The sequence below is a fragment of the Punica granatum genome, chromosome 3, assembly GCF_007655135.1.
Source record: "Punica granatum isolate Tunisia-2019 chromosome 3, ASM765513v2, whole genome shotgun sequence".
NCBI classification, from domain to species: Eukaryota; Viridiplantae; Streptophyta; class Magnoliopsida; order Myrtales; family Lythraceae; genus Punica; species Punica granatum.
In genome coordinates, this window is record NC_045129.1 from 20310896 (window position 1) to 20333066 (window position 22171).

The following is a 22171-nucleotide window of genomic DNA, read 5'->3' on the forward strand; positions in this document are numbered from 1 at the left end:
CTGAAATCAGGTACCTCAACCATCATCCTACTCAGAATGCTACACCTCCGACTGAGAGCATCTGCAACGCGAGTAGTGACTCCGCTCTTGTGCTTTACCATGAAAGTAAAACGCTCTAGGTAAGCCACCCATGATGCATGACGAGTTGACACCTTATCTTGGCTATGGAGGTGCTTCAAGGCCTCGTGATCGGTATACAAAATGAACTCCTTGTGAAAATGGTAATGTCGCCAATACTTCACCGCCTGCACTACAACATAGAATTCCACATCGTAGGTGCTGTATCTCACCTTCGCCCCCGTCAGTTCTCGCTGAAGAAAGCAATTGGCCTGCTGTTTTGGCTCAAGACTGCACTAATCCCCACCTTCGATGCATCATAATGCAACTCAAAGGGCTACTGAAAATCAGGCAGGACAAGAATCAGGGCGGTCGTCAAACGCTCCTTAATCTTCTGGAATGTCGTTTCTGCCCCCTCAATCCACTCGAATTTGCCTCCTTTCATGCAATCAATTAAGGAAGCCATAATACTGCTGAAATGAGGAATAAACCGCCTATAGAAGGAGGCTAACTCATGGAAGCTCCTGACTTCAGTAATGCTCGTTGGTCTAGCCCACTGCCTGACTGCCTCGACCTTGGATGAGTCAACCCTCAAAACCATTAGCAGCAACAACATAACCAAGAAAAAGAACTTCTGAACTCATAAAAACATATTTCTTCAACGCCGCATATAGTTTCTCGCGTCGAAGAACAGAGAGGACTTCTCGCAAGTAGGCCAAGTGTTGCTCGGGGTCGGCGCTGTAGATCAAGATATCATCAAAATACACAACCACACACTGACCAATGAAAGGCCGCAGAATCTGGTTCATCACTCTCATGAACGTACTCGGCGCATTCGACAGCCCAAATGGCATTACCAGCCATTCATATAACCCCTCCCTAGTCTTGAATGCGGTCTTCCATTCATCTCCAACACAAATCCGAATCTGGTGATAGCCGCTCTTCAAGTCCAGCTTCGTAAAAATCCCGACACCACTCAGCTGGTCAAGCAGATCATCCAAGCGAGGAATGGGAAAACGATGCCTGACTGTTATCTTATTGATGGCTCGTCTGTCTACACACATACGCCATGATCCATCCTTCTTAGGTACTAGAAGTGTCGGGACAGCACACGGGCTCATACTCTCCCGAATAAACCCTTTCGATATCAGCTCCTCCACCTGTCTCCTTAACTCTTCATGTTTAGCCGGGCTCATCCTGTAGTGTAGTCTGTTCGGAAGGGCCGCACCAGGCTACAGGTCGATATGGTGCTGGATGTCCCGCAAGGGTGGTAGACCATTTGGCAGCTCCTCAGGAAAGACATCCTGAAATTCTTTCAAGATCGGTAAGGACTCACAAGGCATAAGACCCTCCTCCACAACCTCCCTGCCCACGAGAGCAAACATAAACTCTGCATCATGCAACTCCTCCTGAAATCGGGCAAGGGACAGCAAGTTGGTTGCGGTAATCGGATTCGCAAGTTCGAGCTCGATAGCGTCCCTACCTCTGTTCGGTACCAGTACAATCTTTAATCCCTTATGCGTGAAGCTGTAATTATTGGTCCGTCCATCATAGCTCACGCTCCTATCAAACTGCCAGGGCTTTCCCAACAACAAGTGACACGCGTCCATCATGACAACATCACACCACACAGAATCCCTATACCGAGGGCCAATAGAGAAGGTAACCAGCGCGCGCTTCAACACACTCACTTCACCTCCTTTCTTCAGCCATGCCAGCTTATACGGTTTGGGATGTGGCTCACTTCGCAGGCTCAACTTCTGCACGGCCTCAGCAAATACGATGTTCTCGCAGCTGCCCGAGTCTATCATGAAACGACATACTTTATTCTCGATGGTGTAGGTAGACTGGAAGATATTGTTACACAGCTAGTCTTCGTCAGCAGCTCTCGGGGTCATACAAGACCTCCTCACCACCAGATTGGGCACTCCATCTCCAGTCACAATTTCTTCCTCCTCATCAAACTCGACCTTTCCATCGCCTCCAGCTACATAAACTGCGTCATCAGACAATTCCTCTTCAATAAACATCGCCTTTTTTTTTCTCTCTTTTCTGCACTCAGATTGCTGATGCCCGGGCTCTCCACACTTGAAGCACTTCGCCCCGCTACTGCTCGGCCCAATGTTGGCAGGCCCTATCGGACGTCCAGGAACAACACTACTACTGCCAGCTCGGACGCCCCCACCGATTCCTACAATGGCAACACCTCCACCGAACACCCTGCTGCCCGCTCGCTTCTGCTGTCTTTCGATAATCAGGGCCCTCTGATGGGTGGAAGACACGTTAACGGGGTTGAACAAATTAACCGTGTCCTGTAGCTGCACTCTTAGCCCGCCAATATATCTCGCCACCAGCTGATCCACCGACCTACTGCCTTGCCTCAAGTTCTGTAGGCGTTGGTACATGATCCTCTGAAAATTATAGGGCAGAAAGGTAGCCCTCATCTTTTTCTTCATCTTTTCCCACGACGTGATCTTCGGTTTGCCCATCCTACTACGGGTAAGCTTCACCTGCTGCCACCATGCCGACGCCCTACCACGCAACCGAGTCGTCACAAGTTGTACTCGCTTGGTCTCAGGTACCCCTTTGAACTCCAAAACCTCTTCTACCGTTGCTAGCCAATCTAGAAACTCTTCTGGCTGTAAACCCCCTTGGAATTCGGGAATATCGGTCCGAATGCCCGTCTCCCAACGCAAGTGACGCAGCGTACAACGCGAGTAACCATCACAGACCCGTTGATTCGCGCATGAATACCGGAACTTCGACCTTCTATACCTGTTGATTCTACGAATACCAGGAAATATGCATCAAACTCGAATCGATCCGAGATTGGACAAAGCAGAAAGCTCTCAATTTTATTGATAATCCAAAAGACGACTCCTCCAGCTCTAGGGCTTACACAAAACTTAAATAGGGTTTAAGAAAACCTAAATTGCATAAAAAGAGTGTCATGCTTGGTACTCTAGGCTTGCGTACTGGTCAAAACGCGGAAGACGGACGTCGGGCAAATCGAGTTGTTCCTCGTGAAGAGCCTATTGTTCGACACGTTTTGACCAATCGTACACTCCAAGTCGATGCTGGACCATATCAAGATGGAGGATACGATCAAGTTGTGAATTATTGCAATAGCGGAATATTTCAATGGGATCCTGGTGATAACCATCTCAGAAGAATTCCTATTTTTGATGGAAGCGTAAGTGACGAGGATTTTCTAGAGTGGATTTTCGATGTGGATTGTTTCTTTGATTACTATGATATCCCTGATAACGGAAGCCGAGTAGATCGGGTGGTTTATCGCTTAAGAGGTAAAGCTTCTACTTGGTGGAAAAGATTGCAACAAGATCGCGGTCAAGATGGCAAAGATCCAATTTTTACATGGAGGCGTATGAAGAGATTTCTAAGGCAAGATTTCTTTTCTTGGAGTATGAAGAGTACTTATTTCAATTGTACCAGTAAAGTTCTCAAGGAATTAGGACGGTTGAAGAGTATACCATGGAATTCCTTCACTTGGCTGAATGAGTTCTACCAATGGAAAGTGAAGATATCAAAATCAAGCGTTATCTAAAAGGCCTAAATCCTGACATACAAGAAAGAATGGGGAACAAGGTGATTTTGACTTTATCTGAAGCTTGCAGCTTAGCTTTTATGGCCGAACTGCAATTCAAGGAACAAATTAGAACAGAAACTCGAGAAAATTTTGCTAATTTTGCCAAACATCATCATGAAAGGGCTAAGGTAAATCTTAGTGATCAAGCGAATATTCATCCCGCGATGGAAGAGAAAATTCCGAATAGTAACCATGGAAACGAAAAGGAAGACGAGAGACCAACACCAATCGACTGCAAGGAGGAGAAGATTAAAAAAGTTTCCAAGATTGTTGAGAGTCCTAAAAAGGAAGATGATATCGAGGTGAAGAACGAGTTAACTCTAGAATCACATGAGTTGCCTATGTTGATTGTGAAGAATTTATATTTTGAAGAGAAGTTCCCAAAGGTATCATCGGTATTAACATTTCCACATATGGAATTTGAAGCTTTGGTGGATCTCCATCCATACGAGCGATTCAACTTCATGGTGACTACAATACTCGAAGCACATCGAAAACTCGAGGACGAGCTTTTCACAAGTGGGGTAGAATGACGCAGAGGATTTTCAGCCCATATCTGTATCAACAAATCCAAGCCCAAAGAAGCATATTTTGGATATATCAATGAAATATTTTCGTGATGTGAAAGAGAAAGATGAAATGTCTTGATCCATAAATTGAGAATATTATTATCTTAATTAGCTAATATATTTAATTTAGATAGAAATATATTTAGAATTATATATTACTTGCAATTTTAGTTCGAGTCAAAAGTCTAAAGTTTCCAATTTTGAAATAATTGCTTGTTTTGTTTTAGAAAGTTACATAGTAAGAGCCTATATTCTAATTTCCTATTTTAGTTTCTTAGTTTTCTTATGCCTATATATAGTCCATCTCAATATACTAAAAGAGAAAACTAGATATCTCAGAAACACCTATTGATGAATGATACTTTGAATTTGCTATAACTCTTTATTTTCAACATATTGTTAAGGTTTAACTGTGTTCTATTCCTTTCGAGTCTAAATTCAAATTTAGGCGCAAGAAATCGTAATCTGCGCTACATTAGAACCGGATGTACAAAGATCCAGAAATCACACTCAAACTTAATCAGAGGCTCAGCTAGCTCAGGAAAAAGCTCGATATACAAGGGGACTTATTCATGGTTCGCTATCCTCTTTCAGAAGAAAATTACATTGCTAGGAAAACCATCATTGGGTGAGTCATAAATATGCGCAGCTATAACAAGCAACATAAACTCAGGATCTTCCGAGTTGAGATTAACTTGGTAGAACAAAATTTCAACACAGGACTCTAAAAAATGGAAACAACACATCCACGGGCCTATTAGTTTATGCCGAAGAAAACTAATCAACCTTATTGTCCTGAATGCAATGCGACATTCCACGATGTATCCTGAAGAGCCGTGCCAATAATTTACCCGAAGTGCTTCCTTTCACATTAGCATTGAAGCAAATCGACAAATTAAAGCCGACTAATCGGATGAACTTTGTCACATCTATAGCAACATCTCTGCAATCTGCACAGCATTTAGTGCTGCCCCCTTGCGTATCTGATCACCACACACAAAGATGTCCAGACTGCACAAATTACCCGGCTCAAATGTATATTCCAATAAAATTTAAGAAAAGGTCAGGTGAACTATAATAAGATCTGATAAATTAAAGATAGATTGTATTTTCTGAAAAGACTACTGTTAGGACATGAGTCTCAGTTTTCAGCATTAGAAACAAGTTCGAAAATTTCCATTTGGTTCTTGAATCTATAGGAAATAATAATAATTCCAGCTTTCAATTAATCTTTTCAAAATCGAGGATAGGAAACTATGCGAATAATATGCTGCATTGCACTTAACAAAACATATGATTACAGATCTTTTTTGTGTTTTTTCAACACATTTCTTCCTTGTTCTCTCTGTCTTCTTTTTATTTATTTATTATTTTTTATAATTTTTTATAAGTGTTACCACTTTTTCATTAAGAACAAAAAACAAAACGCATGCCAGTTTAGTGTTTGATCTTTTAATTCATGAGTCGAAAAACTCTAATTTTGAGTGATAATTTACCAAATCCATTGCAGAAAAATTCGGACACATGCAATTTCTCAAATCGTAAGTATTCTAGTAATCCAGAAAAATAAGCAGACCAAACCTTGTGCTAGCAAATGAAATGTAGAGCAAAAACCAGCATACCCTGTATGTCCATCTTGAGACACATCACGACGTATCCTTCCAACTGCAACATCATCTTTATTGGATACTTCCAATGGTGTAGGGAAGCGATTGGCTGCTCGATCATCGATAACCACAACACCTGGAGCTTTTTTCAAAATTTCCTTTGCCTTCTCCTACATTCCAGTCAATAATAAAATATTACCACAATGGATTTAATTATCACTGACGATCTTGGACAACAATTCATCTACAGCATTACAGATAAATAAAGCAAAGTTACAGTTAAGCGCTCAAAGATTGCGGCAAATTTACTGATAAAAAGTACATAAAGCAATGGAAGTTTGGGATGAAAGCAAAAACACAACGAACCACCGTATAAGATGAAACCCTTCTCTTCCACTGGAGTAATAATATACTATAAGCTAGGTACTCTATGGCAAACCCTTCCAATTCCTAAATGCGGACACCATACAGGATAACTCTGGGTATCATAACATCCACAAGCTCATGCATTCATCATATGATTAGAGTTGATCATGATGTGTGTTACCATGGCTCAACTAATCGAGCTAATCACTTGAATAGAAACAACTTTTACACAAGCAGAACATAGATGAAATCCCTATCTTCCCATCATAAAGGTTTCTAAGAATGAAAGGAAATACTCCTTCAAGAAGATCCAAGAGAAAAAAAGTTCCACAGAGAAGACCATCAAACACAAGGATCGTAAAAACCTTCACAATCAGTACAAAGAAAACTTTAAAAAGTTCTAGGATAGCCATTAGAGTTAATCAACCAGGGTTATACCCCATGTACTTTCCCTTGTACCTCAAATTGGTTTTCAAAAGAAAACGATTCACATGTTACGAAAACAAGGCATGCACCTGCTGAATAAAAATCTCTACTTAACTCACAACAGATAAAACTTATTTTGAATATCTTCGTCTCACATCATAATTTAGGGGAAAACTGCAAACTAGCGCAATTTCATTTTAGATTACACAGCAAGTTGCAAGCTTTATATGCTCATCTTAAAATTATGTAGAATCTACATAAGCACAACAATTCCCTTCTCTGTAGATATTACTTTTATGAGTGCCCAGCTATCATGAACTAAAATTCCATCTTCGAAATCCACATGTAAGGCCAGCCCAAAAATAAACTCTTTCTTTACCTCATCAAGTGGTTTCTCGAATTGGAGGTTCACACTTTCCGCATGAGCACGCATTACAGGAACTCGTATGCATGTAGCAGTCACCTTCACATCCTTGTCATTCTACAAACAGCGGAAAGAGGAAAACAAGATTTTTATATTTGAACAGAGTAAATTCCCACAGATGCATTTATGTTAAAGTGACCCTACAAAGACTTCAAAAACAAATTCAGTCAATGACGAAAACTGAAATGGCACCATAAATACAAGCCTCAATATTTACCCAGATTTTCCTTGTTTCCTTCACCAGTTTCATTTCCTCCTCATTGTATCCATTTGACATAACAGGGGCATTGTGAGAAAACAAATTAAAAGCATACTGCCAAAGAAGAACATCATCAATATCAAGAAATGTACGTAAGGGACAAGCAAAGATTAATAATCCACAATAGTTATTAGACAAACCTGCTGCTTGAAGATGTTACAAGTTGGAGGCTTCCCCTCCAGAACCTTTTAACAAAAGCCACAGAGAGGGAGGAAAATGGTTGAAATTCAGCAGCTAAAACAGATACCAATTCTCAACTAAAAGGCCAACTTTTGGAAAAGAAGAAACCTCACGAGTTTGAAGCACAAGCTCCTCCATCGCGGCAGCACCAGCGCCACTAGCAGCTTGGTATGTGCTAACTACCATGCGAACCACCTGCAAACCGCCGTGAAAAGCAATTGATACATTGAACGGCAGTTATTTTAAAGGAATTGATATGTTTGCTATCCAAGTTGAATTGATGCATTCACTAAAAACAAAGCCCCCGTGAATGCTGCAACACCAAACCATCCTCTATCAGCTCGACATTTTTAGGATGGTGAACAGCTTGATTACTTGACCTATAGTCGAAGATTCACACTCTAGAAACTCCGTGGCCCAGCTAACTAATCGAAATTGTCATAACAGAACGAGATTTGCACCTTCATGGCTTTCTAAAATGCCCATGAAATTCTGTCATGGTACAATAACTCCAGGTTTCGGAATAAATTGCGTTCCTAGCTCCAATGTCCATATAAAGTTTACGTATTGAGTTATTCTCATCAATTTACTGAAGCAATTGTATCAAGTCCTCACCTTGGCATGTCGATGGAGAGGAGTTGCTGCCATCAAGCAGATGATGGTGGAGCAATTCGGATTTGCGATGAGAGCCCCCTTCCCGCTGCCGGCCCTAATACCCGCCACAGCCTCAGGGTTCACTTCCGGGATGACAAGAGGCACTCCCTCGTCCATCCTGAACGCCGAGCTGTTGTCCACCACAATGCCGCCCTTCTCGACCGCAATGGGCCCAAACTCCTTGCTTATGGACCCGCCGGCGCTGAACAGGGCGATATCGACTCCGTCGAAGCTGTCGGGGGCGATCTCCTCGACCAGGTAGTCCCTGCCCTGGAAAGTGAGGTGCTTCCCAGCGGAGCGCCTGGAGGCAAGCATCTTGATGGAGCGGTAGGGGAAGTCGCGGTCGGAGAGAACGGAGAGGAACTCCTGGCCGACGGCGCCGGTGACGCCCACGACGGCGAGCGACGGACCGGACTCCTGGAGGGACATCCGGATTCGGGTGGCGGGAAGCCGCCTGGGTCTGGCGGCGGCGGCAGAGGAGAAGAATAGGTGGTTGTGGGGGCGCTGGTGGTGGGCTAGCTGAGTGAGTGCTGCCATTACTGCGTATAGAGAGAGAGAGGCGGCTGAATGTGAAGAAGCGGAGTATGGGAAGGAGGTCGGTAGCAGTTTGGGAGGCTGGGCTTGCTGGGATGGGGGAAATGGGTGCGTTTTTAAAAGGGCAGAGGGGAGGAGAGGAGAAGAGGAAAACGATGGCCAGTGGCACCAGTCAGTAAAACAGTCAGGTAGGGTTTCACTTCGCCCTCATTCTTGCACTTGCCCCCGGATTGATTGCAATTACTGGTAAGCACAAAACATCGGGGCATCACCATGTTTGCTATCATTAGATTTTGGTTAAAAAAAAAAAATATATATATATATATATATATATAAGACACAAACAAACTAGGACACTCTTGTTGAGGAGGGGTTTGGTCTCGATACGGATCACGGTAAAAGTTTCACCTAACCAAAAAAATCAAATTGATACCTTCAATTTTCGATAGGTTCTCATTTCTTCTCAAACTTTCCCATCGGCATCAATTCACTACTATTCGGCAATTCTAAAGGGGTTTTCGTACTCTGTTTTTAATTGACGTAGTTTTTTTCCGATTTTCTTTTTCATTTCTTTCCTTATAAGCTTCGGCTTCGAATTTTATGCCAAAAAAAAAAAACGAACTGATAGAATGATGGCATCAATTCCTTATGAGCATGTGGTTTTTCTACTTAATTTTTTCTAGCGTGGGATTATATCTGTCAGAAGGCGAGCTAATCCTGAAATCAAAAGGCGTAGACGGCATCGTCCTCGAAGTGGTTGTAAACCTTATCGGCTAGAGATTGGAACTCAATTACGAGCTCAATCACAGAGGTTGGTGCCTTGGCCGCAGCCACCATGTCCTAGGAAAAGGTCACTCGTATTTAAATCAAAATACACTAGCGATATCATCTTAGAATTGATCGTGGACCTCATCTTCTAGAAAGTTGAAAATTTGAACTTCGAGCTCGATCATAGACATGGGGCATTGGCCACACCTCACCTCTGGCGACCACCCCTTGAGATGGGGTTGTCGACAGCCTCAATTTGAAATTCAACACATGGGTGGGAACCTCGCCTGCAGTCACCACTCCTCGAATGACCTCATCTCGGATACTAGGGGCCTTGGTCGCAACCACCATCTCTTAGGATGGGGTTTTCGACATCAAAAAGCATCAATAGCCTAATCTTGGGGTGCCTTCGCTTGAGTCAATGAGAAGGCGGAGCATAAGACAAAAGCTCATGAGACTTAGCTTGTCATGGAGTTTGTTAAAATGGGAGTATCTAAAAGGAGGCTGCAACCTTTTATGGAACTACACTCTACAAACAGATAAAACTGACTTTAGGATATATTGGCTTGCTAGTTTTGTGATTTTATTATGTATTGCAAAAGTTGGAAGAGAAGCCAACTTCCTATGATGTTAGCATTGGTGAAGATTCCACAGGGATGCTGATGAAACCCGACACTTGAAGGAAGGTCAAGGAAAGCTTGGACTTGATTAACGAGCGCATATGGTGAGGTGGAGCTTGATTGGCAGTGCCAAAGTAGGTGAGTGGGAGATTTGTTGTTGCGGTGTTTTGCTGTTTGCAAGTAAAGATGGAGATTGTCAACATTATAAGGCGTCAACGACATAAGTATCCTCAAGGGTGGGTGCAATCGAATAAATAAGAAGTTATAGCTAGAGAAAAAGCTCCCAAGACTTAGCCTGGGGTAGAGTTTGTTCAGATCCTATTGTAAAACAAACCGAGCATTTGTTTGTCTCAACTTAAAATTAAATGAGTCAACTTCGATTTTATTTTTAATTTAAAATTTCATATTTTTATCTATCATTAATGCTCAAACTTTTGCGTTACACCGACCAAATAAATACTTTTAGCTTATTTTATATCGTCTGTCATTAATGCTCAAATAAAAATATGAAATTTTAAATTAAAAATAAAATCGATGTAAAACGATCAGACAAGGGGAGGAAGATGTTGGTCGCCAACACACTGACCACCACTGTCTTAGGCAACGTCACCGGCATCCTCAGGGGTTGATGGTGACGCCGCCTAGGCTAAGGTGAGAGAGAGGGTCAAAGATCTGGTTTGCCATGGCTCATCGTTGGCCACCGCAATCACGATCTCCTTCTCTTTCTCGAGATCTGTGACGAATACTGGCTGTGGTTGCTCGTCTGCCAGCCACCACAACGCCGACGACCTATGACTCGTTGGCAACCTTATCGACACTCTGGTCGATGGCTGACAAGCCGCCCCTCTGGCTTTGCGAGTCATCTGATTTCTCTCTCTCTGTCACCTGCTTCTATCCAGAAAATGCAAATGGGACTAATTTGCAAATTACGTAAAAATTGAGGGGCACCATTGCAAATATGATAAAATGAGCCCTACTTATTGCTTAAGTGCTTGTTTCATTAACTCATTAAGCTAAATTACTTTTTATTTTGAATTATCAAACATTCTGAACAAAATTTATACGTAATTTGTGTTATCAAATACACACTAAGAAGACAAATAAAACCACTTAAAGGATATACGGGCTTATAGGTTTAATGATTTTATGTATTGAGAAAGTGAGAAGACAACTTCCCAACTCATTTGCAATATTATGTGTGATTAGTTGTAATTTACACGAAAAAGAAAAAGTAAAAGTATTTCAATTGTTTCTTTTCTCAACTAATTATAAAGTACGAAAAACCATTTCATCTTACTTTTCATTGATGAAATTGCCCATATTACATATAATTTGATCAATAAGAACCGCTAGATTGAAATTATGATGGTAATTTTCTAATAATAACCGGTCACAAATATTTTCCACTCACTTTCTTCCTATCATCCTCCCCATTTTCTCTTCCTCCCCTTTTTTTATTTTTGACTTTTCTTTCTTTGCGATTATTCTATAATTCTATACTAGAGTAAGTTGTCCAATACCTATTTGATTTTTTAGTATTTCGTATGTATTGTCTCCGCGCTTAGCACGGATACACCGGCTTTAGTATTATTTAAGTACGAGTATTTTATTAAAAAATATATATAATTTTTTTTATGAAAATATGAGTGGTTCTTTGCTTCTGGTTAATCTACTCTCGAATATTATTTTAGTAGCGAGATACTTTCAGTAGATTTTAACTATACTTAACTACATGAAAAATACACTCACGACACTGACTCCATTAATTTAACTATTTAAATTCTAAAACAACAATGCCTCCAAAATCCTCGAGACTAACAATAAAAGACACTTCAAACTCTTTCAAGAAATTACCGCAAATTCCTTTCCAACCTCCTTAATACTCTAGACCCCGTTCCCCCTCAAAACCCTCCAAATCCATAATAGTAATCCAAAGATAATTGTGGTTTGCCAAACGAATAGAAATTGGAGTTTTCAAAAAGCAGAATTAAATTTTCTTCGATCCAAAAGATAGAGAGCAGAGCATAGATGATAGTCGGTTCACGTGAACCAACAAAATTCGATGTTTGATTCAATTTCTTCATTTGATCCACCCTGTTTATCGCTATCTTTCCCACACTCTTGGACTGTTGATGCAAATTTATTTGACATTCTGTCTCTTTTCATAGTTGATAAATACCAACTTTTTCTTAGACTACGAGTATTATTAATTTATTAATTGAGACTAATTCCATTCTAATATCGGTCAATGAATTTAATATCTCAATACGACAAGTAAAATTCATCCATTAAAAACTCAATCTTTCTATATCATGTCCTTGTGGTTGTTGACCAATATAATTTAATATGATTTTCTTAAGGCTACTCAAGAATCATGATATTCACCATGAATTTCTCTACCACCTCTCATAATTAATGATATGACAAAACTAATTTAACAAAATATATATACATATACATACATATATAAATATATATATAGCACAGCTGACTCATCAACCTATTGCATTATTTGGATGGAGAATAATGGAAGAGAAGGGAGGGAAGGGAATAGAAAATTTGACAAATTTTATACAAATTTCTCCGGCCATCCCCTCTCTCTCTATTTCTCTGCATCCAAATGATCAAAGGCAAACGTGGAATATTTCCGCTTCCTTTGCGATCCAAATCTCTTCATATACAGTTCATTTTTCCAATCAGTATATATCCCTGTAAACTTCATTTCAGAAAGGGATGCAGGCCAAGCTATAACTGTGGTGACATTTAAGCTTGAATGTTTAAACTCGAACTATTTGCGTCGGGTCCATTAGTGAAAGATTTGGCTCCGAATAAACATTTTAACCTAGAAAATTATAAACGATCGCTCAATAATAATGTTATGAGAAAAAAATTAATAAATCTGTTTGCTTGCCCTACAGTAAGCTCATCTCTCTTTGGAGCAATTCTATTGCTGCTTTTTTAAGTCGCATACTAAGATAGGATTACTGAAATAATTTTTTTAAAAATTTTAATCACTATTGTTTTTTTTCCCTCTAATATTTTACATGCTTCGCTGTGTTCAATAGCCGATCTTGGTTCAAACAACAATAAACTACGCGGGCAATGTGCATCCTCTCTAATATCTTGATCATGATTGTGCTTTTTTCCTTCTATTATATTAAATTCTTCACCGAGTTCAATAGCCAATCTTGGTTTGGACAACAACAAGCTACACGTGCAATGTGCATCACCTCCCTCCATGATCCAACCCATTTGACACATGATAAACGATGTAGGTAGAGAAACCCCAACCGATATTGTTATATATAAAACTTATCCAATCTCCCCATAATTAATGCCCCATTGTCCCAACAACTCCTTACCATTTCCTCAGGCAAGCATCCATGATTTTATTAATTCAAGGGGAAATTTGGCCAATTCGGACTATGAGTAATGTTTGAGTAAGTTCGAGCATGATATGAAGGAAATGAATCTCTGATGGGTCTCTGTAATGTATGTGTTTACAGATTTTGACAAACTATAGAAGACAGTTCCCAATTTTTTAGTTTTATGAGAAAATTGGAGAATTCCTTTTCAGTCCAAACCCTATAAATTCTTTTAGGTAATATGCCTTGCGTACAAAGACTTCGTGACAATAGAGAGAAATACGCAATCGCAAAGCAATTAATTGAGAATGAATTGCGATTTTCAATAACAATATGGGGATTATAATTGGAATATCAAAAGAAAACAAACTCAAAACAAAGTTACAGAGGATGACCTACCATACTTTCCATTAACAGAGGTAGTTCAGGCTTTGAAAACATTGACTCAAGCTCATCCAAGTTCAAAGATTTTGAAACTGATTCATTGAGGGATAAGCCATGCCGCTACAAGTTCGATTATTTAAATTACTCTACTCCTAAGATAAGAGGGAAGATGCTCCCAAGCTAAGCTATGACGCAATATGTCGATAGTTGTGTGTTGAGTTGTGTCCTTTGTCCTAGGAAATCAGGTAGTACATATAGGCCTTCAAGCTCCCCTGATCATTGTGCTTCTCTCTAAGGTGGAGATCGAGGGCAAAGTGGCTAAAATAAATTTCCTTATTGAGAAAGGAAAGTCTTTGCGTGCTCCTCACTCCAAGTAAATCTGCTAATAACCTTTTCGATTGTGCCTCTCGCACACATTCTCCACGTGATCTTATCCATAAGGTGTCATTTTCCCGTCTTTATCCACGGGAAATTCTCACCAAATTATTCTTCTCCAACTCAAAATGACTCGGTCAAATGTGTCATTCGATCATCTCTCACTCGTAGATTGTTCGACCAAGCATATCAACCGGTCCATTTTTAAAACGGAGTGTATAATCTCTCTACGCTAGACGAAAGGGGGTATTCGTGTCATGAACTTATTAGCTACTGCAAACAAATCCTTGAGCTTTATTTATTTACGTCAGTGACCCTAAATATGTTGGCCCACTAGATTCATGCCACGTGGCATGGGTTGAAAAACTAATTTCGTGTTGGCAACAGATGCTGATGATGAGGATTTTCAGCCCAATTCCATATTAACAAGCCCAAGCAAAAAAAACATATCTTGAATATATCAATGAAATATTCTCGTGACGTGGAAAGGGAAGATGAAATGTCTTGATCCATAGATTATGAATATTGTAATCTTAATTGGGTAGTATATTTTTTTAGATAGAAAGATATTTAGAATTATATATTATTTCGTATTTTAGTTTGAATCAAGAGTTTTGAGTTTTCTATTTTGGAACAATTATATGTTTTGTTTCAAGATGTTATTTAGTAAGTGTCAAGATTCTAATTTCCAATTTTACTGTCTTTTTAGTTGTCTTTGGACTATATATATGTAGTTCATCTCATTGTAACATAAGGCTAGAACTTTATTCTTGGAGAGGTTTTCTCTTCTATCGTGGTCCTTTTGTGACGCGGAGGTTTTTCAGCCCATATCTGTATCAACAAGCCCAAGCCAAAAGAAGCATATCTTGGATATATCAAGGAAATATTCTCGTGATGTGGAAGGGGAAGATGAGATGTCTTGATCCATAAATTGAGAATATTATTATCTTAATTAGGTAGTATATTTAATTTAGATAGAAATATATTTAGAATTAGATATTACTTGCAATTTTAGTTTGAGTCAGGAGTCTGAAGTTTTCTATTTCATATTATTTCCTTATTCCATTATAGGAAGGTAATCTAGAGGAGTATAGATATCAGTTTCCTATTCTATAGTCAGGGATGTGTCTTCCCTCTATATATAGATTATTCACCTCATTGTAAGAAGAGAATCACATACCTCAGAAACACCTATTGATAAATGATACTTTGAGTTTGCCATAACTCTTTGAAAACTCAAATGATTCAAAGAGTTAGGGCAAACTCAAAGTATCATTCATCAATAGGTGTTTCTCATCTCATCTTCCCCTTCCACATCACGAGAATATTTCCTTAATATATCCAAGATAAACTTCTTTGGGCTTGGGCTTATTGATACAGATATGGGCTGAAAATCCTCCGCGTTAGGAATTCTTCTGGGATGGTTATCTCCAGGATCCCATTGAAATCTTCCACTGTTGCAATAATTCACAACTTGATCGTATCCTCCATCTTGATATGGTCCAGCATCGAATTGGAGTGTACGATTGGTCGAAACGTGTCGAACAACAGGCTCTTCACGAGGAACAACTCAATATGCCCGACGTCCGTCTTCCGCGTTTTGACCAGCACGCAAGCCTAGAGCACCAAGCATGACACGCAGTTCCTCAAACCTCTGGTCTAGCCTCCGCTCCAACCTCTGTTCGAGTGTCTATTCCATCCTTTCAATCCTCTGCTCTCGTGCTTGAATCACTTCCACCTCCTACTCTTCGGCATTAGGGTGGTTGTGAATCGCCTAGTCCGCCATGATCAGATTTAGGCAACTCCTGCTTTGATACCAACTGATGCAGCGCGGATCACGGTTTCTCGCGCCTAAATCTGAATTTAGACTCGAAGGGAATAGAACACGGCTAAACCCTAATAATATGCTAAAAACAAAGAATTATGGCAAATTCAAATTATCATTCATCAATAGGTGTTTCTGTGGTATGTAATTCTCTTCTTACAATGAGGTGAATAGTCTATATATAGAGGGAAGACACCTCTCTTAACTATAGAATAGGAAACTGATATCTATACTCCTCTAGATTACCTTTCTATAATGGAACAAGGAAATAATCTGAAATAGGAAACTTCAGACTCCTGACTCAAACTAAAATTGCAAGTAATATCTAATTCTAAATATATTTCTATCTAAATTAAATATACTACCTAATTAAGATAATAATATTCTCAATCTATGGATCAAGACATCTCATCTTCCCCTTCCACATCACGAGAATATTTCCTTGATATATTCAAGATATATCCAAGATATGCTTGGGCTTGTTGATACAGATATGAGCTGAAAATCCTCTGCGTCATTTTGGGTATTGTTTGTCGGGTTTAGACATGATATATTTCCTTCGAGTCTAAATTCAGATTTAGGCGCGAGAAACCGTGATCCACGTTGCGTCAGTTGGTATTAGAGCGAGAGTCGCCTAAATCTAATATGCGAATGTAGCGAGTCACAACCATCGTTTTGTCAAAGCACAAAGGGTATTTTACTTTCATGGAGCGGAGAGTCGGGAGGCTTGATGCACTCAAGAAAGACAACAATTGGAACGAAGAAGACAGAGGCTAGACTCAGCGAGTTTTTCCTCGGAAGTCACCTTTCATTCGACGCGTTCCTTATAGGTTCCATTTTGTTGACGATGATGAAGATGAAGGATATCATCGGATCAGTAATTCTCGTGGAAGAAGAGGATATATGTATGAGCTGAACGACTATCGTCCAAAAAGAATCCCGATTTTTAAGGAAATACGTGTGACGAGGAGTTTCTTGAGTGGATTTCTAATGTAGACGAGTTCTTCGACTATTATGACATCCCCGATGATGGAAGCTGACTTGATCGAGTTGTTTATCGCTTGAGAGGCAAAGCTTATGCCTGGTGGGAAGAATTGCAACAAGATCGTGTTGAAGATGGAAGACATCCATTTTTTACGTGGAGGCATATGAAGAGATTACTAAAAGCGAGATTTCTATCACAAGATTACCAACAATATTTAGTTCTTCACAACCAAAGGTCATGCAAGGGCAGAACTGTACATGAGTATATAATGGAGTCCTTAAGTGTCTCCAAAGACCATGCATTGAGTGAGGTAAAGACCAACAAATAGCCAAGAAGGTGCAACCAACAGTTCGAGAAAAGATGCAGCCCATGTCAAAAACGGGAGTTCATCCCCAAAATAAATTTGAGCATGAGACCAAGGTCGCCGCCGAGGAGTCGAAGGAATTGCAAGTAACGCTCACTCCAGAGTTCCCATCTGAAGAGTGAGTTGAGGAAATGCGAAAGAAAAGTGATGTTCCGAAGAAAGAAGTCTCTCTAGAAAGAAGGACATGAGACCGCAACCAGTGGACTGCAAGGAGGAGCGAATTCAGGAAGTTTCTAAGATTATCAAGAGTCCTAAAAAAGGAAGATGATATCGAGGTGAATAATGAATTAACTCCAGAGTCACACGAATTGTCTATGTTGATCCTGAAGAAATTAACTTTTGAAGAGAAGTTCTCAAAGATGTCATTGGTATTAACATTCCTACCTACAGAATTTGAAATCATTACAGGTGAAATCGTTACTTTTAGTCCGATGCTGGGGCTATTTCTTTTTGCATTGAAAGCCTTCCCATATAGAAATCATGAAATTAATCAATAAAGAGGAGACGAGATACTGTAAAGCATCGGAGCCGGTCAAATGAATACCAACAGCTACTAGACATGATGCATATTTCTTCGACATACAAGCTGGGGAATTCTTTCTACTTTAACCATCCAAAGGGGAAAGTACAACATCCTGAATGGGTATGAGCTTTGCCCGACCCCCGTACTCCTCCGGCAATACTTCCTCGCCAATTTCCTCCATGAAATCTCTCTTCTCATCCTCATTGCTCACAATTACAACCTGCAATCGGGTACCGCAAAATCAAGCAATTGCAAGATACAAAATAACTGAAGTTACATTGTGTGACTGAACTTGAAGTTTTAAACTCATACTGCAGAATCCATATGTACGGTAATAATAATATGCTCCCCAACCGCCACAACTTTTATAATAGAAAGCAGTTGAAAAGGTTCCGAGCTGTTATATACGTTCTTCAACCATTACTTGCATCCCAAATTTGGATCATGAATCCTAAATTATCAAAGTACCGATTTAGAAAATTATACAACATAAGTCAACTTCCAGATCTCTTTGGTAGTGGAACCAATTCCATTCATGGGTGGAAATAAAATGCAAACATCCTTTTTTTGGGTATAAAAAACAGAACATCGGAACAGTTTATCACAACAAGAGAACAGCAATTCATATTACCTTTTCAAGTGTTGCCTTCTCAAGAAATCGAGAAACCATTCTCCACACACCGACAAAAAACCAGGGCATGCTTAAAATGTAAAGCTTGGCTAAACGCTCGGGATAGTAAGCCTGCAGGGGATATACATAGAACATTGATGAATAATAAGACTCATACAATTTGGCCATACTCATAAATTGTCTCAAATTATCCTATCAGAATATTATGTTCTGAAAAAGGACTAATCCTTTGCTGTTGAGCATCACATAGTATGATCTGAAGCATTTCCAATAATCAATTGCAATTATTCACTTATTGCCAAAAGAAAAAAGGTAACATATGCTGTTAAAATAAGGCAGAATAACTTTGCGGAGAATCACCTGTAAAAATTGAAACCCAGTGATGAGTCCGCGTGCATCAACATTTTTGTAACTTATGCTTTGCAGATCAAGCACTGCAATTAGCTTTTCATCACCTATTTCTCGTCCTTTGAATGAGCTGAAACAGACCAGTTGCTATTTCTGATTTAGTAAAAAGAAAGGAGAAGAAAAGCATGCCATTGTGAAAGAACTTGAGAATTTTTACCAAAATGGCAAATGCAAAGCTAAATTACGAAACATATCCTTGGAACTTTTGAAAGAACTTTTGAAGCACCTTGCAATGGTCTTGTCCAGTAGATATACCACGAATTCTGCAACAAGAGCGAAACCAGGATTAGTTAAATAGCCGGCACCGGTTATGGCATGCATGAGACAGTAAGCTGGAAACTCATTTCATTTACCCTCCTCTGAGAGAAGTTTAATCCATGCATAGAAGCGAGATTGATGAAGGCTGCAGAATGTAATGTGTCAATTGAGACAAGGTTTAATTTTAAGTTGGGAATTGGTGAGTGAAACGATAGGCGAACGAAAGAATTCCTAATCTTGCTGATCACCCCCTATTTGCCATACCTAGACGGATGTGTCAAAGGAGAGGCAAAAGAAAAGAAGCCTCTGCACCATAAACTTCTTGCCGATGCAAAATTCAACTGGAGTAATTCTGCAATTTATGTTCTATGACCAACTGTCTTAGCTCTTCTTCTATGACCATCAGGGTTTTCATGATCTGATTAATATATATGGATCATTCGTCAATTCATATATTGTTTTACTTTTCCTCTCTAACTCTTCTCTTTTTTGAGTGTGCAGTTTTCCCATTTCTGGAGAAAGTAGATGTACAGATTTCAAATGATCGAGGCACAAGCTAACAAAAATAAACAAACTAACAAACTAATAGGTGAAACTAAAACTCTTCAGAAGTGTACAACATGTTCAAGAAATCATCCGAAAGGAAAAAAGTTGTGATGAAGTATTTGCCAGTTCATCTAATAGCTTAGATTTTTTGGCAGGTGAATATATGATAAATAAAGTTCATAAAATACGCGGTAGACTGATTGGGACCTTATATTTGTTACTGTATGGCCCACCAGCCTGACTCAAAAATTATTGATACAAGCCACCGTTCACAAACTTCCGGTATTTTTCTAATACACAAATAACAAACAGGAGAATATAATCCACAAAAGATTCCTAATGATGCTGATGAAAACGTTAGTGAATTGTAATACATCCCCTTGGCCATATTCTCCAAAAGCATGTAGAGACTAGATCAATATCCAAATTCTGATGATATATGATAACAAGAAAACCAAATATGCTGATAGACAATATGTGGACCCGTTTATGCATATGGCCTAACACCAAAATGAGTAATGCAACCCATGTTGCTCCAACTCTTTTTGGCCTATCTGTTGGGAGCTTTCTGTTTTAGAATATACACGATTGGCCACACAAGTGACATTTCCGATAAGCACGTATCGCCATATCAATCAAGTGATGGAATTTCAGTTAAAAAGCAGCATGATCATGCAAGTTTACCACTGTAAAATTCTGGATACTATTGATCTCATTTTAGAGCAATTAAATGATCTTTAAATGAAATACCCATGTCAAATAAACAACTGATACAAGCGCTTTGCATAGTTTCAACTACATTGAAGAGACAAGTGAATGTCAGAGATTCAGAACATGTCACTAGTACTTCAAGCCGGAAAAGAAGAAAACGTAACATCTGAATTTTAGGAACAAGAAAAGACGAAAGAAACTTCAGCTGATACATAACGTTTGAGGGTAAATCTTAGAAATATATATTCTTAAGCTCGTCTCAGATTCAAGGTTTACAGGGTCCATCCCACGCAAAACTTATGAATTAGGCAAAGTTGAAATGGGAAAAAAAGAGTATATGAGAGATTCAATTCAAAGACTGTCATAATAACTATAAAATCCATCCTATCCTGGCCTCAATCAAGAGATGCTGACTGTCGTAGAGCCCACAAGGGAACGAAAAGTCTAAAGCGATTAAGCCCCTGTGATCGGCCCCGCAAAATGACCTTTCTGAAACACAACTATGAAGGAATTCTGTTCTCCAAAATAAACCAATTGACTAAACCATAATCGGCAAGCTGGATTTTGCTAAAGTACGCATGTCCCTCTGCAATTCCATATGCTGTAGCAAATCATAAAACAATTTAACCAAATGAAGAAACTAAGAAAAAGAACGGTAAATGATTGAGTAAAAGAGAGATCGTTACTCTTGAATTGGAGCTGATCTTTGGAAGGGAAGTGATTGCGAGCCTTGATCAGCATGACAGGCCGCCCTCTATTTCTTGATAACCCCTGCAAGTAAATTTTCTTGGCTCCCAACTCATCCGCTATTTCTGCCTCAGAGATGAACCCATTTGGGACCATATTAGCCCTCCATTTCTGCCACTGCACAAACAACTATGCTGCCTTCTCCGGGTCCATTGATCTTGCAATCAAGAACCGCAAGAGTGTCGTGTCACCAACCTTCTGCATCAGCATAAGGACCGGGTAAGTGAGCAACATAGACAGTCAGTCTCAAAGCTGAGCCTTTTTTTCCGACAGAATCAAAGCGAAAGGACAGATCCAAACAGGAAATGCAAAAGCACTGACAGCCCATGGACGTCGATCACTTTGTTGTTTCAGTGATTGAATTGAATACCTGGGTTGAAGAACCAAGATTTTGAACTGATTTCCTCATCTGGGTCAGCGCCAATTCTCGGTTGTTCTCCATCCTGGGTGACTGATCAACAGATTGGGCACCTCGGGAGCACGAGAATCTCTTCCCCTTTTGGGCTCAATACTTAAAACTAGTCCAGAGAGGCTGAATGAGGCGGAGAGAGAGTAGTTTGCGACAACATGAGAATTATCAAACGACAAAAGCACCCAAGAAGAAGGAAGGCGAGATAGCAAACGTTAGATAATGCTTTCCCTCTGCTCTGGTTCGACTACGGAGTTTGGAGGGAAGAAAAATGTCAATTATTATTATTATTCCCTTGCCAGATGCTGCCCCCACTTCTATGGGATTGAGACAATTCGGATGCCTCAGAGAGAATTTCTTTCTTTTTTTTTTTCCCGGTGGATCATCTGATAGATTTTACGGTCCAGATCAATTGAGAACCTACTCCGACGGTGGAGATCGATCTGGACATATATCTGTCAAGTTGCAAGCGGAAAAGTCAAATGTTACTGTCCGAATGTCCAAATCGATCGCCACTCTCCTCTCCCGCCGTAGGTGACGGATGTTGATGTGCCCGATGGTGCAAATCG

The 22171-nt window shown here is 39.9% G+C and overlaps 3 protein-coding genes across 7 annotated transcripts; all 3 read right to left on the reverse strand.

Moving 5' to 3' along the window:
- Nucleotides 1–1289: 1289 nt before the first annotated feature.
- Nucleotides 1290–1868, reverse strand: LOC116200451. The gene has a single exon (XM_031531299.1). It carries the CDS (start codon nt 1866–1868, stop codon nt 1290–1292), a length of 579 nt encoding a protein of 192 aa, XP_031387159.1.
- A 2869-nt stretch (nt 1869–4737) lies between these two features.
- On the reverse strand, nt 4738–8905 carry LOC116201153 (aspartate-semialdehyde dehydrogenase). The gene is made up of 7 exons (XM_031532281.1): nt 8111–8905; nt 7604–7690; nt 7456–7500; nt 7274–7369; nt 7012–7113; nt 5856–6010; nt 4738–5244 (listed from the first exon to the last, which is right to left on the reverse strand). Exons 1-7 carry the CDS (start codon nt 8684–8686, stop codon nt 5163–5165), a joined length of 1143 nt encoding a protein of 380 aa, XP_031388141.1. The 5' UTR covers nt 8687–8905; the 3' UTR covers nt 4738–5162.
- An 8814-nt stretch (nt 8906–17719) lies between these two features.
- Nucleotides 17720–21897, reverse strand: LOC116201854 (phosphatidylinositol transfer protein CSR1). Of its 5 annotated transcripts, XR_004155957.1 has the most exons (8): nt 21564–21892; nt 21133–21391; nt 19454–21047; nt 19285–19334; nt 19158–19194; nt 18884–19001; nt 18524–18634; nt 17720–18112 (listed from the first exon to the last, which is right to left on the reverse strand). XR_004155957.1 is itself a non-coding variant. In XM_031533286.1 (6 exons), the coding sequence occupies exons 2-6, from the start codon at nt 21287–21289 to the stop codon at nt 17975–17977; spliced, it is 630 nt and encodes a 209-aa protein (XP_031389146.1). In that variant the 5' UTR covers nt 21290–21388; nt 21564–21879; the 3' UTR covers nt 17720–17974. The 5 variants fall into 5 exon arrangements, 2 of the variants coding, with proteins under 2 accessions (XP_031389146.1, XP_031389144.1); XR_004155958.1 differs by having other exon boundaries at nt 19285–21047; nt 21133–21388; nt 21564–21897; XR_004155956.1 differs by having other exon boundaries at nt 19285–21047; nt 21564–21893.
- Nucleotides 21898–22171: the final 274 nt, after the last annotated feature.